The 17,075-nt window shown below is 41.3% G+C and overlaps 1 protein-coding gene across 4 annotated transcripts in view; it reads left to right on the forward strand.

Moving 5' to 3' along the window:
• Nucleotides 1-17,075, forward strand: part of ANKRD27 (ankyrin repeat domain 27) — a 54,609-nt gene that overhangs the window by 10,832 nt on the left and 26,702 nt on the right. For 3 of the 4 annotated variants that reach the window (XM_027729579.2, XM_027729578.2, XM_027729580.2), the window contains 10 exons: nucleotides 10,546-10,676; nucleotides 11,618-11,728; nucleotides 12,743-12,899; nucleotides 14,372-14,526; nucleotides 14,845-14,904; nucleotides 15,000-15,053; nucleotides 15,140-15,205; nucleotides 15,284-15,360; nucleotides 15,718-15,839; nucleotides 16,754-16,832. In XM_027729579.2, the coding sequence (XP_027585380.1) occupies nucleotides 10,575-10,676; nucleotides 11,618-11,728; nucleotides 12,743-12,899; nucleotides 14,372-14,526; nucleotides 14,845-14,904; nucleotides 15,000-15,053; nucleotides 15,140-15,205; nucleotides 15,284-15,360; nucleotides 15,718-15,839; nucleotides 16,754-16,832 (983 nt within the window). In that variant the 5' untranslated portion in view covers nucleotides 10,546-10,574. Of the gene's footprint in view, nucleotides 1-68; nucleotides 588-10,545; nucleotides 10,677-11,617; nucleotides 11,729-12,742; nucleotides 12,900-14,371; nucleotides 14,527-14,844; nucleotides 14,905-14,999; nucleotides 15,054-15,139; nucleotides 15,206-15,283; nucleotides 15,361-15,717; nucleotides 15,840-16,753; nucleotides 16,833-17,075 lie in introns of those variants that run through there. The other variant, XM_027729577.2, reaches the window with a different exon arrangement.

Consider the following 17,075-nt stretch of genomic DNA (forward strand, 5'->3'; position numbering starts at 1 on the left):
AGAGGCGGCGGTGCCGGTGCGAGCGGCGCTCCTGCCCCGGGGCTGCCCGGCAGCGAGCGCGGGGCTGCGGGATCCGCTCCGGGGACCCGCCCGCCGGGGTGGGACCATCGGAGCGCTCCTGGCCCGCCGTGCTGCGCTCCGGGAGCCGCTCGGCCCCGGCCTGGGCACCGCGGCGGGCGGGGCGGTGCCGGCCCGGCCTTTGCCCGGAGCGCCGGCGGGGTCGGGCCGTGCGGGAGGACACGCGCGTGTCTCCCTGGTCGGTGCCCCCCGCTCCCGCGGCGGGGTCGGGCGCTGCCGTGTTAAGCCCCAAGCCCGGCTGTGTGCGCTGTGCAGCGCAGGTCGGTCCCGCCGGGCCCCCCGTGTCCCGCGGGCGCTCCGGGGCCCGGCTGCGGACGGAGCCGCCCCCTGTGAGCGGGGCGGGAAGGGCCGGTGTGCGCCCCGCGGCGCCCGCGCTTGGCTCAAGCGAAGCGCATCAGGAAGCGCAGGAAACGCAGCGGTTCTCGGCAGCAGAAGTGATGCTCCGGCTGCTGCCCTTGGCAGCGCTGCGGTGCAGCTCGGGGAGCGGCGATGGGCGCTAGGCCGTGCCTGTATGTGCGTCTGCAGGAATGGAGTTGATGGTGTTGAGTGCCACTTGGTGAACTAAACTGTGTTGTCTCTAGCATGCGATATGCCTGCTGGAGTGGACTTCTGGAGAGCTTGCTTGTCATAACAGAAGCTACTACACATACCTCAGTGTTTATAGGTAGCACAGTGGTTTTCTGATGCTTTAGTAACCTGACAAAGCTGTGAAGCCATACTCCCACAAGAGGGGAGCTTGACCCTCTCCCTTATCTTTTCCCTTATCACTAGCCTTGCAGTGCAGTGTGTGTGTGTTATGAGCAAGATAATTTAGGATGTTAGGAGCAGAGTCCAGGCAGACTGACTTTCTGTGGCCGAGCACAACCTGAAGAGTCTTGTCTAGACTATGTTCCTCCTTCTATATCTTGGTAGCTTGGGCTCCACTGACTTTTTTATTTTACTTTTTTTTTTTTTTTAATATTTTGTCCTGCTTTAATTTTGGCCCTAGTTCCAAGCCCTGTGTAGCTTCTGCTGCAGGTTGTTACCTGTGGAAGAAACCATCTTTTAACTTCTGTAGATTGCCAAATTGCTACTGACTAAACTGAGTAGCACCCTACCAATTTGTATGTCGGTAGCCTCCAAGAAGCAAATCAGTTATGCCTGTTTCCTTGTAGGCATAAAGAAACATGGGATGATTTTGACCTGATTGTAAGTGAAGTTTTATAATTGCTTAATCATTGTCAGGTGGAAAAAGGATTAGCTCTGGGTTTGAATCTGGAGTCCTGTGTGACATAAGTGTTAAGCTTATTGCTGACTAAACTGTGCATATTTGTGTGTGTCTGTAGTAGCTGTGTTTAAAGTTTGCCACACGGCACTGAAGTGGCACGTGAGAATCCCGAAGCTGCTTCTCTGAAAGTGTCTGGGAAGGGGAGGGAGGGAGTATTGGTTCAGAAGCATGTGACTACTTAAACTTGAAGGTAGCAGTAGTTATAATCTGTATCAGGTGCAGGTAAGGTAATGCTTAAATACATCTTTAAGTGTGTCATGTGGAAGAAAGAGCCTGTCATTTGCATTACTTCTAAGTTAAGTTGAGCTGCGTGCAGTTATAGGATTTGTTTAGATTGTGGGAAACCTTAAAATTCAGTTGTAGTTTGTTAGTTACGATATTCTGAAAATCCAAACCTTGATACTGCTATCAGACAAGATGCTGACTAGCCAAAATACCGTCCTGAGAAAACTTTTAGAATGGAGTGTAAAAATCTTTAGAACTGACTTAGGAAGCAGCATAATGAGTAGTAGGAGAAATGTATTTCCTTGTTCTGTGCCAAGGCTTTCTTGCAATAGACATAAAAAATGAACATATTCTTCATATGAAGTACCCGTAAAAATGTCTGCAAAATATTCTGTGATGTTTCTTGATGCATCACTAATTAAGTGTTATGTCTTCATTTCAATAGAGTAGAAACTTAGGTAAATGCAAGTTTATTTTGTTTACATGGTTGGTAAGTCTTGTCTGAGGGCCTTGCTTTTTGAATAAGCTCATTATACTCAGTTTTGTCTGTAGGCTGCTGTGGCCTGGGGAAGCTTGAAGCCACTCTGACACAAAGAAGGAAAATAAGGGTGAAATACAGTGAAAATAAAATGCGACATCAACCCCCTCCCTCTCCCTGATGACTGATAAACTATGCACTTCCTTAAATAACTATTCTCTGATTTGCTTTTGGCTAAGCATTTTCCTGGTCAAGTGGCTTGGGACTTCATCCTTAGCAAGTATCCTAATTTATATCATGGGAGAATGTTAAGACTGATATCTCTGTCCTGATGTTTACTGTCAGGAAGCTCTTAATTAGCTCAGGCTGTTTATGGTGCCTTCTGTAGCATCAAAACACTGGTGGTGGTTGAAGTAATTTGTTTTGCTAGTTAGAACTTACCTGCTGAATTGTTTTCCAGCCTTCCTGCCCCTTGCTCTGCTGCCTAAAGGAGAGATCTAGTGTAATTCTACAGTGTATTTCATAATTAGTTCTTCTTGTAATTATCTGATGTTTAAGTTTCTTGCAGCAATGAGGTAAGACTTAGTGCTGGCCTGCAAGGACTTGGTTTTTCTATTGAGATGCACAGGGAAGGAATTAAATTCCTGCCCAGTTGTCTGCCTAAGGACCATTGGAACTGAGGTGAATGGCTATGGGGTTGCTGGCTTCAGCTCCTTTGCATTTCTGTGCTGGGTCTGGCCCTGCAGACTTGGTGTCTTTACAGACTTGTCCCTAGTGTTGGAGTTGATAGCAGCCTGCTGTGAGTGGTGGTGGTTTGTAACTAGGCAAGAGATTACTTTCTGTGACCTGTTCACAGCCTGGGGAAATATACCACTGTTTTCCTTCAGTAACTAAAGAATGAAAATATTTGGCTTAATTAAATCTCTGTTTATCCATGCATTTCAACTCCACTGTTTTTCTTCCCCCTCCAAAGAAGTACCAGTGTTGGCACCTCTGTGAATCTGAGGAGGTGGCCTTACAGCTCGCTAATATTTGGGGAAATCATCTTTGTTTGAGAAGCTGTTTTAGGAGCTTTGTATTTTCTGTTAATGTTCTTCCTCTAAATGTTCATTGTAACTGTTTGTGGTTCACTGACCACCACATGCACTTTGGTCTAGGGCTTGGTTGGGAGTAGTTCAGGCTTCCCCACCTGAGAATTAAGTGCAGCTTCAATACTGGTAAGCCAAGAAAGTTTTTTGGCAGCTACTCTAGTGGATTTCTAAGCCTGCAAGAATTGAGAACTGGGAATATCTAGTCTCTATGCTGTTGTGAAGAGGATAATGCAGCTTGTTCCTAATACTTGGCTAATGACAAGTAAGATGCTCTCAAATATATGGGAGTGACTGGAAGTGGGTGGTTTGCCTGTTGAAGGATGATCCACATATTGAAATGTCCTTCCTCTGGGGGAAGGGAACAGGTGACTATGGAGGGTCAAGCCAATATTTTCTCTGCCCTCAAGTCTGGGGCAAGTAAGAATGTGTCCAGATCAAACTGTGGTGCAAATAAATGCACTGTTAAAATACAAAGGGTGAACTTTCTTACTTTTCAGGGGTGAGCTCAGTTTTCAAGTTTACAAGGTGGGGTTGGTCATGAGAAGCTGCAGGAGGAACTGGTACAAGCCCATCTGGTGGTGCTGCCCAGGTGCTGCAGGGTTTGGAGGAGGCCTGTCTGAGCAGAGTGGGAGCAGTTATAGAGGGCCAGAGGTGTTAGGGCTAAAAAGGCCTGGGGAGTGTTGGGTGGAGGCAAAACCAAAATCAAGATATCTTGTGTCAGCTCTTCAGTGCAAAAACTGCGTGCCTGGAAGGGAGATGCTGAGAGGAATGAGCATCTTCCTGGAATGCTGCTGACCTCTCCTTTCCAGATGCTGTTCCATCACTGTCAGGCTGATGTTCTGGGGTCATAAAACTTAGTTTGGTTGCTAGTGAGCCTTGAGCTGACTGATGCAAATTGACCACTCTCTAATTTGGTGTTATTCTGAGGTGTTATTCTGACATACTTCAGTTTCACAGAAACAAATAGAAGCTGAACCTGAATCTAGAAGGGGTAGGAATAGCTTGTTTCCTTCTTTGCTCCTTCGTGGTGAGCAAGGTGCACTGGAATGTGTCTTGGAGGTGTTTTTCATAGGGTGCTCAGTGTTTGTCCTTTAGGAAGGGGAGTAAGGTTTCTTAAGTGCTCAGAAACAGATTTTTTTTTTTTTTTGCTTTTTTTACTTGTTTTTGTTTTGATATGAATGCTGATTTAGGGCTCAAGTTCATACTGTAACCTTTGCCCAGAAGCAGAGTAAATGAGGACTAATAGTGCAGGTAAAGCAGTGGCTACAGAAATAACTAGGATTGTATTTGGACCGAGACTATTTAAAATTCACTGTTTGCTTGCTTAGTACTTTATCTGCCTAGCTTTGGTTGTTCCTGTGAACAAGTCGTGCTCTTGAAGTGTGTGGGGGAAGCACTTTGGTTAAAAAAAGAATTTAACTTACAACTGGGGAACAACTGCTTCCTCTTTTTTTTTCTGTGGGGCTGTGCAGTTTGCTAGCATGATAAAAACTGTTAGAGATGTCTGCTACTCTAAGTCTCCTAGTTTAATAATAAGTTGCTGCTTGTTCTGATTTGCTCATTATTTTGAGCATTTCAACAAATGATATTCTAGTTACTGGTTTACTAAGCCTTAGTCGTTCCTGTTGTAGAGTTTTCAATGTAAGATTGAATTGATACTGTCACGTGAAACTTCAGTATTGCCATGCAAGTAAAATTGAGTGAATTGATGCTTCTTGAACATGCCATGCTAATGGATCTGGTGTTAAAGGTTTTGGAGAACACGGCATTCTGCTTCTTTAAAGCTGGGCTTGTGTGGAGAGGGCTCTGAGGTACCTGATGTTCACGTTCCAGTGTAATATCCTAACTTGCTCTCCTGGAGACATTTCAGGTTGTTGAACTAGGCTGATACTTTTTGCTAACTTTAGTAGCTGTTTTATTTTGTTCTGCTGTAGTAATATTAAAATATTATGCTGTTCAGCATTGAAGTGTCTGTATACACAATCCCTAACTCCATTATGAAGGGCGTTTCCTCCAGTGTGTTTTTAGTTAGGGGTATAGCAGGATGTTCAGAAGATGATGTGCCTAAAACTAGTGTAAATAGTTGTATAACTTGAACGTGGACATGATTTAACTCCCAAGTAACAATGCCAATAAAATGACATCTACTTTAGTGGCTGTTTGTCTAAATTTCAAAGTGCTTCTTAAAAGGAACTGAAACCTTCAAGGTCTAGAAAAGGTACCTCACTTGATGATCTCTAAAGGAAAACACCATTAATGACAAAATGAACTGTCAGAGTTAATTCCTGTTCACTGTTTTCAGTACCAAAGGTAATAAAGGCTTAATTTGTGGTGTTTTGGAGAAAACAGTGATAAGCTTAGATTTCATGTTTTTCACTTGAACTATCCCTTGTACCATAGAGTCATTAGAATTATCACTCTGCTTTTGATCTAGAAAGGATTTGGCTGTTTTAAGATTATGATTGTGGGTTTTTTAAGCTGTAACATAATACTTATTAGATTGTCTGATCCAGCCAGCTTCTGTTCTTCCAGCAATTTGAGCTATTTCTGTGTTTACAGGCATGAAGCCACACACTTAATGATTCCATTTAAACCTTTTATATAACATTAGTACTTGAGTATTGCTTTATAGCTCAGCATGATAGAATTTAGTAAACTTAAGAGCGAATATAGTTTGACAGTTTTTAACAAGCTTTCTGTTAAGCATTAAACAGGTCTAGTAATGTATATAAGGCTTTGTTCTTTTTCTGCTTTCTCAGTGTTAGTAAATCTAAAGCTGTCCATGGTGCAACTGGGAAGAGTATGTCTGTGTCACCCTCAAGTTAAAGTAGGTTGAAGTTGGATGTTCTAGTCTGCCAACAAACCCTCACTGGAGGATTCTAATGCATTCCAATAATTACAGCAATGCATTAGCCAGTATTTTCAGATGCATTTAACTTTTGAGGTGGAAAGAAATTGACTTAATCTGAAAAATGCCTGAGCTTTGGGGAAGCTTTAATGTATTCTCTTGAATCTGTATACTAAATGCCTTTGGTTTTTTTAATTACTTACATTGTAAATGGTTTCTACATCCACGCTTCTGGCCCTCTGAAGAATGCTGTGGATAGGTGATGGAGACCCAAGTGAATATAGTAACTAAACTGTTTTAAGTAATAAGTATTCTACCTGTTCTTCATACTTGCATTTTAATCAAGTATGATAGGTATCCACTAATGTGGCACTGAGCAACTGCAGGTGTAAAGAAGAGAGAAAAGGGAAGGAAATTCAGAATTGTGATTCTCAAAACGGTACTAACGTGGCTGGTGGGGGTTTTCTGCTGTGTGGGGACCAGCCCGGAGTTTGCAATCTGCTCTGCTCGAGGTGGGTGACAAATATCCATGTGAACTAAAAGTTTTGGCTCCCTTCTTGAGGTACAGCATGTTGATGGCACCTTAGTTGCATTACAGTAGCTGAAATGCTGGAATTCGGTGTTTGAATATGTTTTCACTTCTTGCTGGAGCTCTCCAGGGTGATTCAACCCTGTCAACCCAGTAGTTCTGTAGTGAAAGAATCTCTATGGCTCCAACTAAGTGTTTTAAAACTAGTTATTTGTGGTGTGTAACACACACCACGAATTGAAGATTATAATTTCAAGCTCTTCCTGTGATGGTCTGTCAACAGTGATTCTTAAAGTACTCCAGTTGCTTGTGTTTTTGTTTTTGGTTGTTTTTTTTTTTAAGTTGCAGGCAGTGATTGAAGAGCTAGGTCAGTCCTACAGACTTCATAAGCTCAGGTAGAAAACCTGTGGGAGCTTCCCTCCTCCCCTAAATCCCTTCCCCCTGTTTTACTGGGGAATGAAATGTTCTTTTCAATTTCTTTCTGGCCAGAGCTTATCAGTTGGGTGTTTTTGATGGTGAGGTACAGGTTTCTAGATGAGGAGGATGTGTGGAACGTGTTGTTCTCCTCCCCTCCTTTTATGAGAAGAACTCTTCAGACTTGAAGATGTGTTAAGCTGAAGAAGTGGCAGTGTAGTTGTAGCAATTGGAGACATTTGTGCACTGCAGTTTTACTCTGCAGTCTCATGCTTGGTTGCCTTCTTGTGTCAATGTGCTTTTTTTTTCCCCAGCACAGTTTGTGATTTAATACCTTCTCTGTCACTGTCTTGGGAGAACACACCAACCTCATCTTCTGCTGCTTGACCAGATACATGAATTTACCAAACAAAAGGCAGATGAGGCTTCCTCAGTGGGCCAACTCTATTAATGAAAGCTTGATTTATAAACTGCCTGGAGAGACCATATAATCCAGCCTCCTGGCTTCACTATGTCCATTATCACCTCTGGGAGAGGTTTGTCTAACACGTTCTTAGAGATTTACTATGTGAGACTTGATACCTTTGCAAGCAATCTAAACCACGTGCTTATCTTCTCTTTCCAAAGGTGTTCCTGATCTGTAATCTGAGCCTGTTTTTCTTCAGTTAAGGCCTATTTCTGAGATAGATGTGGAAAAAATGCCCTTCACTGAAAGTTTTAATACACCTGGGGAAAAAAATTCTTACCTGTTTCATTCAGTTGCTTCAGCATAAACATCACTGCCTTTCTGGACTGGATTCTGCTTACAGGGCCTTCTTGCCTTTCTCACGTCAGATTCTTCTCCAGTCACTTCATCTGTTGTTATGAGGCCATCAGAACATCCAAAAAAAGCATGTGGTACTCCCAAATACATCTTGCTGTGGCAAACTATTTTGCAGACTGCACACGTGTGTACATACAGCTGTGCTTGGTCCTTGACTTATATGTACTAAATTGTATTTACTTATATATACTGAATTGTCTGAGTCATGTTTGGACTGTAAGCTACAGTCATTTAAGATCTCACTTGGAGTTGTGCCCTATCCAGATGTTCAGCAGGCAGGTTGTGTTTTGTGGCTAACTAGGTGTGCTTATTAAGGTCAGTGATGAGACACCTGTGTTCCTGCAGCAGACCTGCCCCTGGGCTTGTGTTGCCTTTTCTCCTTCCCCCACCACTGGCTGAGGGAGAATCCTCCAGCCTGAACTTGGATTGCAGCTGCCTGCCAAGAAATGCTTCTAGTCATCATCAGTGGTGGAATTACTGGTGGTAATCCTGTTTACCCAGACACTGTAGTGGGACAGATCATGGAATGCTTGATGTTAGAAGGGACATGAAAGATCACTTCATTCTACCCCCCTGCCATGGGCAGGAACACCTTCCACTAGACCAGGTTGCTCCAAGCCCTGTCCAAGCTGTCCTTGAACACTTCAGGGTCATGTCATCCCAGCGTCTCTGGGCCTCGCCACCCTCACAGGGAGGAATTTCTTCTTTACATTTAATCCAAATCCACCACCTTTCAGTGTGAAGCCATTCCCCTTGTCCTGTCACTCCAGGCTCTTGTCCAAATTCCCTTTCCAGCATTTTTTGTGGCCCCTTTAGGTTCTGGAGAGTACAATAAGATCTCTTCTCCAGATGGAACAACCCCACCTGTCTCCATAGCAAAGGTGCTCCATCCCTCCAATTATCTTTTTTTCCCCCTCCTCTGGACTCGCTCCAGCAGCTCCATGTCCTTCCTGTGCTGGGATCCCAGGGCTGGAGGCAGCTCTGCAGGTGGAGTCTCACCTGAGCAGGGTAGAGGAGCAGAATTCCCCCCTCCCCTGCTGCCCACGCTGTGGGATGAGTCCAGGACCTGGTTGACTTTCTGGGCTGCAAATGCAGATTGCTGGGTCACTTGGAACTTGTGTGAAGCTGTACTTTTTCTAGATTTGTGGTCTTGTAATTACTGAACTTGGTTGGTCTTTTTTAACTGTCGGTGAGCATATACCTTCTTCCCCATTATGCTGGCAAACTCCAGAGCTGTGCTCCAAGGAATGCTGATTTGGGAGCTCTGAATAAGTATTCTTTCATAGAAGCTCTTGGTCTTATTGTATGCTTTGAGAGTGGATGGACCATTTTGTCTGGAACTGCACAGGAAAACTCTGCTTGAGGCATTTACCTGCCACTGTCAAACTTCAGTGGTTCAGGCTGAGGTTGTCCAAGCTGTAAGTCAGTGGTGATAACTTTATAATGGAAATGGCTTTCAGCTTTAACTGATCATGGTTGTGTTTAGCTCTCTAAGGCAGCTCTTCTCATGCCTAATTAGGAGGACCAGAGCCCAGCTCAGTTAACAGGCGGTAGATCAGTTAACAGCAGGGCTGAAACCCAAAGGCTATCTAAAATCAGTGGGTGTGTGTTTTTCCACTCTCTTAAACTGCCATACAATGAGCTCACACTGAGTAAATAACGTGCTAGGTATAATTCTCCATGTTAGGAAACAGAGGGATACTGATTGTGTAAGGGTGGCTTGCTCAAACTAAAGTTTGTAGCTTACCCTTTTCCAGGATGTGCAGCTGAAACTGTGAGGAAATCGTGCAACTTGTTGATTCCTAAGGGAAGCTGGATGAGGGGCAAAGATGTAAAGCAAGCTTGTAAGCATTTGTAAGCCTGTTAATCTCAATTCTTGTTTACAAAATAACTCTGAAGTTATTCCAGTTATTCCAGCCATCCTCCTGGTAAGGTTTTCTTGTGTCCTTATATTCTAGAATGTCGTAGACAATTAGAATTGAGGAAGCAAGCAGTTGAGAGTCTGGTGCCTTAGGGATCATCTTCTCCAGGGCACTGTGACACACCAAGTGACAGCTTTTTCCAGTGCTTACAGATTGGGTTTTCTGACTCCAGTCCCTTTTTTGCTCACTATTTTGCCAAATGTTGTGCATCAGCCTGACCACAAGCCATTGAGGCTTTTTCCCCAGGCATAGAGATGACCAGAAATTATTAATTTCACAGTGACTTTTTAATTATGACATGGGTTTTCATATCTCCTTGGTGTACCTCTGTAACTGTCCCTGGAAAGTTGAGGATTGCCTTACACAAGGGTGTGTGTTACCCTATCTGGGTGTCTCGTTGTGTGTCAGTAATCCTTATGCAGGTGAGTTTAAGACTTACATGAGCATAATGCAAAAGCATCTGTGTCCTGTGGGGCAGTAGAATCTGCTGTAAATGAGCTGCTGATTTGTCTCGTGGCTTGTTTTAGATTTCAGCAGAAGTTAGCTTGTATGTCAAAGTGGTAATAATTCTGATCTTAACTTCTCTCCTCCTATATTCATTGTTAGCCTCCAACACCTGGAAGGCCTAAGGAAACATTATGAGGATAAGTGTGGAATTGGAAATGTATATTAATGAAAAGTAATGTCTGAATAACTTCTGAGTAACCATAGTTATAGCTTAGTATGCCATTGTCTGCTTACATCAAGACCCAAAACTGCTTTGTCCTTTCAGAGAAGGAGAATGAAACTATCCCCTAGGTATTCCCAAATAGTGTATTTTAACAGATATATTGTGTGTGATACATCAGCCCTTCTCCATATGTGTTTTAGAGAATCTCCTTGGAATACCTCAAGTCCATATGGCTATGTATGATGAAGATATCTTGAAAAATCCCTTTTATTTGGCCATTCAGAAGCGACGTCCTGATCTGTGCAGCAAAGTTGCAGAACTCCATGGAATTGTAAGTATAAATAGGTAAATTTAAAAGCTGATTATTAAATACTAGGTATTTGAGTTTAAATCATATGTCTGCTATGAAACATGTGAAGATCAAGCCTGCAAAACTTGGAAGTGAAGCAGAACAACTTTTAGTTTTCTGCTTGTTATTTATTGATATGGACCTCTTGATATATTAAGGTAGTAAAAGGTTAAAATTGGTGTTGTTTCTAAACTTTACAGGAAATTTATTTTCTTGGCTATGAACTGAAGTTACATATTCTCTCACATGCTTGTAACTGAAAATGGGATTGACCTTTTGAATTCCTGGTGGACAGAGAGTCACTTATTTCTAACAGCATTTTGCATAGCAAAATAGAGCTATTAAACTGAGCTGGAATAAAAACTCCAGTCCTTGAGATTTCTAATCTGGGTGTTCTGCAATTAATCATTCCAGATTAAGTGTGGAGATTCCATTAAACATGGAGGTTATTGTTACCTGATGATAAAATTTGTTGCTTTTTAATTAAGCATTAGTCCCAAACTGCCAATCTGTTGGTGTAGATCCAAGATGCTTCTCATCTTAAATTTTTTTCTTCTTTCTGATGGATTTTCATTTTAGTTTGAAAATATACTTAACTTTTTTTATTAGCTGCTTAATTTTAAGTCATTTGTGTGACTGGTGCTAAGTAACTGAAGATTTCATCTCCTTCTCTTAGTATTGTTTCTTCAGTTGCATGTCATCCTTTTTCAGATAAGTCACTAAATGAAACCCTGGGGTAATTACTGGACTGTGTCTAGCAATAGCCTTTCCTTTTGTTTAAACAAAAGCACCTATAGTGGCTACATGTTTAGTAGTAAATATTTATAAACCAGATTTAAGTGCTTGCCTCTAAAGGACAAAAACTATTGCTGTTTAGCTGGCAATACATGGCATTTCTCTAAAGCATGATTTAACTCTTTCAGGTGCTAGTTCCATGCAAAGGAAGCCTTTCAAGCAACAGTCTTTCTACCTGCCAGTTTGAATCTTATGTTCTGAAGCCACTAGAAGAAAACTTTCAAACCTTAAATGGAAAGGTATTTATTTCCCTTTTGATGTCTGACTGTGGCTTGGGGACACTCCAGTAAGTGATTCATTGCAGCTGATGACTGATAGTGTGAACTTATGGTTACAGGAGAGGTAACCAGGAGTTATACTGCTTTCTTGGGGATATACTGCTTTCCAGAAAAAGCTATATTTTGGCATGCCCACAACAATAGATGTCCTGTTCAGATGGTAACACAGCCTCTGACTTCCTTACTGTGGCAAAGCAAATTTGTCAATTTATCTGTTTTTTTACTCATAGGAGTTTTGTTGAGTGGCAGAAGTGCCTTTATCACTTAGCTAAGAACTGTCTCTTCAGCTTTCAGGCAAGTAGTAGCCTGCCTATATTATATGCAGATGCAAGTTCACCAAGGCTTAAGACAAAATTATGATGATATTGAATTGTATTTGAAGTCTGTCTTAGTTCAGGGAGTACAAAGTAACTGCTGTAGCAGCAGGCCATGCCAAAAAAGGCTGACACTGCTTAGAATCCCAGTTTTTTCACTTGTAATTTTGCAGTACAGTCTGAGAACTTGCACCTGTAGTTTGCAGGCTGTCACCTAGATCTTCCTGTTGCAGATGTCCTCACTGGAGTTACTTGGGAAGATAAAGCTAAGTGTCAGAAACATAGACAAGATGTGTGGTGTTTTTCTGAGCTGAGCTTAGGTTCTAATTTTAAGTTGGTTTTTTTCAATTTCCCTTCTACTAAAAGCGCCCTAAAATTTGCAAATAGTCAGATCTTGGTGATTGTCTGAAACTTCTGAAATGTCCTCTAGTAGAAGACTTGTAAAGACAGTGCCTGTAACCAAGGTTTAACCAGCCGTTGTAGACTGAAGGAGGTTTCAGTGTCTACACAGATGACAATGTGAAATCTTTTTGATCTGTGGCTTTCTTGTCTTGCAAGTTTCTCTTCCTTCCCTTGAAATTTAACTATGCAGTGCAGAAGCCAAAGAGTAACTTTCTTCTAGCAGAGTTTCACACTTGATCTGGTCTTTGTTTTGTTTCAGGAGATCTTCATACAAGGAAACCTCATCATTTTAGGAGCTGGTTTTAATTACCATCTCTCAGTACCTGTTCTCTTTGAGGAAACATTTTACAATGAAAAGGAAGAAAGCTTTAGTATATTGTGTATAGCTCATCCCCTGGAAAAAACAGAAAGCTCAAGTATGTATCAAAGTGTTAACTTGGTGGCTGCCTTTGCACAGTGAGCAAATTAGTGTGTTTGATGTGCTTAATACATTTGTTCATTCTGAAAAGTGTTGGCTTGGTCCAAAGCCCTCAGCATTCCTTAACTTCCTGGGGCAGATGTTGGTGTGCTACTGGAGAGAAATATGAAGTTGCTGCCAGGCAAACTTCTGTTGAATTTCTCCCCAAGTCTCAGCACTAAGAATCATCAGTGGAGTACTTAATCCATCGTGATTTTTTTAGCAGTGTTCAGTTTAGTGCTGACTCCTTAAAACAGGGATTTAGTCTTAAATGTGACGTGTGTCTTGAGATGAAAGGTGGATGCACAAAAAGCTGGAGGGGTAAAGTCTTTCATGATCACTTTGTCGGTGGGTAGAGGTTGACTGGCATAGTTGTGTAGCAGCTCTCCTGGTTGAATGCCTTAATTTCTTTCCTGTACTGAAAGTGCCCTTTAAGGCTGGAACACTATTTTCAAGACTACTGTTAATGCTGTGAATGTAACAGGATTTCCATGTGAACTTTTATGTGTTTACTCATTAAGAGGAATAGAAGCTCCTTAAGAAGCTTCATCTTTTTCTGAAATAAAAACATAAGTCTTCCTAAATAAATAATATTTGAAACAAGTGATGACAACATGAAATAATACTGAGATAGTGTGAAAATAGTACTGAGAGGGAAGTATGGAAGTTGCTCTGAAAAAAACAGCTGGCATACATAGAGCCTTAAATTCTATAAATATTAATCTATATATCAAATTCTTGTGGCATTTTTTTATCCATTACTTAATATAGTTTATAGCAGCCTTTCAGAGAAGAAGTAGTTTCTAATTGCAAAAGTAATTTGAAGTGAATGATTTAAGCCTTTTATTAGTTGGCTGGCTTTGATTGCAAATGAAAGATTCACCTAGAAAAAAAACTTTGGAAAAGCAATATGAATTCTAAGTGAGGCATTCAGTTGTCTTATTCAGAAGGAAAGTGGATTAAGTTTAATGTTTACATGAAGCAACTTTGCCCTCCCATTCAGAGAAAGCGTGTCTAAATAAAGAATAGGTTATGTAAAAATCCAAGATGGGATTTCTACAGCTCACTTAAAGCACCCTGACTTCCTGCATGTGCACTCAGTCCACACTGTAATGTGCTTTTCTTCTACTTTCAAGCTTGACTTACACAACTCATAAGCTGAGTGCATGTGGCAGTAAATTACCCCAGTGGAAAAAAAAAGTGAAATCTGTTTCAGCTATTCCAAATAAATACTTGACGTAAAAAGCAAGAGAGACTTCTCAAATGTGATGCATTAAATTCTTTTAATTAAAAGCAATACCTCTAGTTAAAAGTGCAATAAGCTGCATTAGTGTTTTATTCCACATAAGCTGGCTGTGTGTGTAGGGACAAAATGTATTTTCTCATGCATACATATTAACCCTGTGTGTTAATTCTTGACTTTCATTTCAGCTGAATCTGCAGCTTCCTCAAACTCCTATTCTCTTAAAAATATTGAAGATGTTAGAGAGTTCTTGGGAAGGCACTGTGAGAGATTTGATAAATACATAGGATCTTTCTACAGAACATTTAAAGAACATGAAAGGAAAAGCCTCCGCCACTATATAGTCAGTATCTTCCTTCTCCATGTCTAATTTGCTGCTAGATATAATTTGTTTCACTGCTCTTGTTGTCTGAGTGTTCTGAGCTTTTCTGTCAGAGTAGCCTAGAGTTGAGTAAGGGGGGGAAGGGAGAAAGTGAAATTCTTAAATGTGAATTAGCACATCCTAATGTTTTGATAAATGTAATTATTCTTGCTAAAACTCTTAACATAGTGCACACTTCTGAGGAAGAGAAGCCTTCCTTTCTTTGCTTATTTAAGCTTTGTTCCTTCAAGTCACATTAACCTGAATCTGATGGCTTTTTTTTACCTTTTCTCCCCCCAGGATTCTGTCAATGCACTTTATACCAAATGTCTCCAGCATCTTTTGAGAGATTCGCACTTGGTAAATGCTTACTCCCCTAAATACATAGTACAGTGGTACTTAAGCAATAAATTATCTGACTTTCTCATGCTGTTTTTGTGGCTTTCCTTTTCCAGAAGATGCTTGCAAAGCAAGAAGAGCAGATGAATCTGATCAAACAAGCAGTTGAAGTAAGAATCTGAAATGAAGGAAAATAATTAGCAAGCTATTTTTGACTCTCCCTTTCATGCCTAAAGTACTGGGTTTTTTTCTACAGATGTATATCCACCATGCTATTTATGATCTAGTCTTCAAATACGTGGGGACTATTGAGGCAAGTGAGGTAAGTTTCTTTGGTTGCTAAATGCTGGGTACATGAATCTAAAGCATTTTAAAAAAACTGTTGCCTTTCTATTGATAGGATGCTGCTTTTAATAAAATCACCAGGAGCCTTCAAGACCTGCAGCAAAAAGACATTGGAGTGAAACCTGAGTTCAGGTGAGAGAGATGAGTGTGGACTCCTTTGAGGAATCAATGAGATTCTATCTTAAATAGGATCAGGTCAGTGAAAAAGTGTCTTCCTTCAGACATTAGTGAGTTTTTTTTATCTTCATTTCTTTGAGTTAGAAAAACAAAGCTTTGCAACTGTTGCATTGGTGGTGGTTTGCTTTGCTTTTATAGTTTTATGCTTCCCTCTTCATCTGCAAGGTACAGAAATGGAGGTGTGCTTGGAGTAGAAATGGAAACACTTTAAAACCATGCTTCAGTTCAGCTCTGAATAAGTTAAAACTTGGGCTTTGGACATCCTGCACATGAACTGTGTATGCTAATCATTCCTTTCAAATTATTTTGTAGTTTTAATATACCACGTGCAAAGCGGGAACTGGGTCAGTTGAACAAATGTACTTCTCCTCAACAGAAGCTACTTTGTCTGCGTAAAGTTGTACAAATTATTATGCAGTCTCCTAGCCAAAGAGGTCAGTAATTAGTGAATCAATCATTTTCAACTTTTTTTTCTTAACCAGCACACAGAAAACACTTTGGTGTATAACCCACTGTTTGAACAGCACTTGAGTTGGGGGTCTCTGAGGTCTCCAAACGGAGCACGATGGAGGCAGGGTAGACATTTCAGCACTTGTTCTTGTGGGGTAAGGTGGGGTCCTGGGTTAGCTTATGTGTATATTAGCTGGGGCATGTGGGAAGCTTCATCTGCCAGGACACTTCCTCATGCAGCAGAATTGGGGGTGATTCCCTTTAAATGCTCCTAGATTGTTTTGTCTATTGGTTCATGCTCTTTGATATCTTGAAATTGATACTCTTAAGATGCATCTTTTTCAAAATGCAGTGTTGGTGGGGGACAAACAAACCTATGTGCTGCTTTGGAAGTGCTACTGTGGATTGCAGAGATGATTCTGTGATAGGAAAGCATGAACCTCTTAACCTGGTATTAATTTTTTCTAGCTTGGAAAGAGAAGATACTTCTACTAAGCAAATAGAGTAGCTCAGTGAATTGATGCTTTCCTTATTTCATCTCTTCCTTTCTCCACTAAGTCTACTAGGTTGTAGAAAACTGTATCAACTTTGAGTGTAGTCTTTGCCCTCAAGAATTTCAGAGCCAGAGCTCAATTTCCTTCTGTGTAGGAAGAGAGGGATGCTAATCAAATATTGCAGTTTGTACAGTACAAACTACATTTGTGTGTTGGCTTCTGTCAGGTTATTTTAGTGAGAGATTGAGAACATCTGGAGGCTGCCTTGGTTATTTAATGCATTCCCTACTAGTAGAGCTGGCCCTTAGTTTTAGGAGGTAGAACTCCCATTTAGGGTTTCTGTTCTTGCTTTGAACCATGACATGAGTAACATCAGATGAGAATTTTCTTTTTTTCTTTTTTAGTTAACATGGAAACCATGTGTGCAGATGATCTTCTCTCTGTTTTGCTGTATTTGCTTGTAAAAACAGAAATCCCAAACTGGTATGTAACTACTTTGGCTGTGCAGAACTCCATATCTTATGTAGTGCTTCTGGAGGGGCAAATGTTTCTGAGTATGCAGTAATAACTTACAACAGGCCCTCTTACACTTCCAGTAATGCAGAAAACTGTTTATTACTAGGACAAAGAGCAAAGATATGTTACAGGTGTGACTAAATTAAGGACCTGTCGGGAATGCATCTTTGTTTTGATTCCCAGCCTAGAAAAAAGTTGCAATGGGAGGGG

This window comes from Pipra filicauda, unplaced genomic scaffold (genome assembly GCF_003945595.2).
Source record: "Pipra filicauda isolate LSUMZ 115617 unplaced genomic scaffold, ASM394559v2 scaffold501_size416358_pilon, whole genome shotgun sequence".
In the NCBI taxonomy this organism is placed as follows: Eukaryota; Metazoa; Chordata; class Aves; order Passeriformes; family Pipridae; genus Pipra; species Pipra filicauda.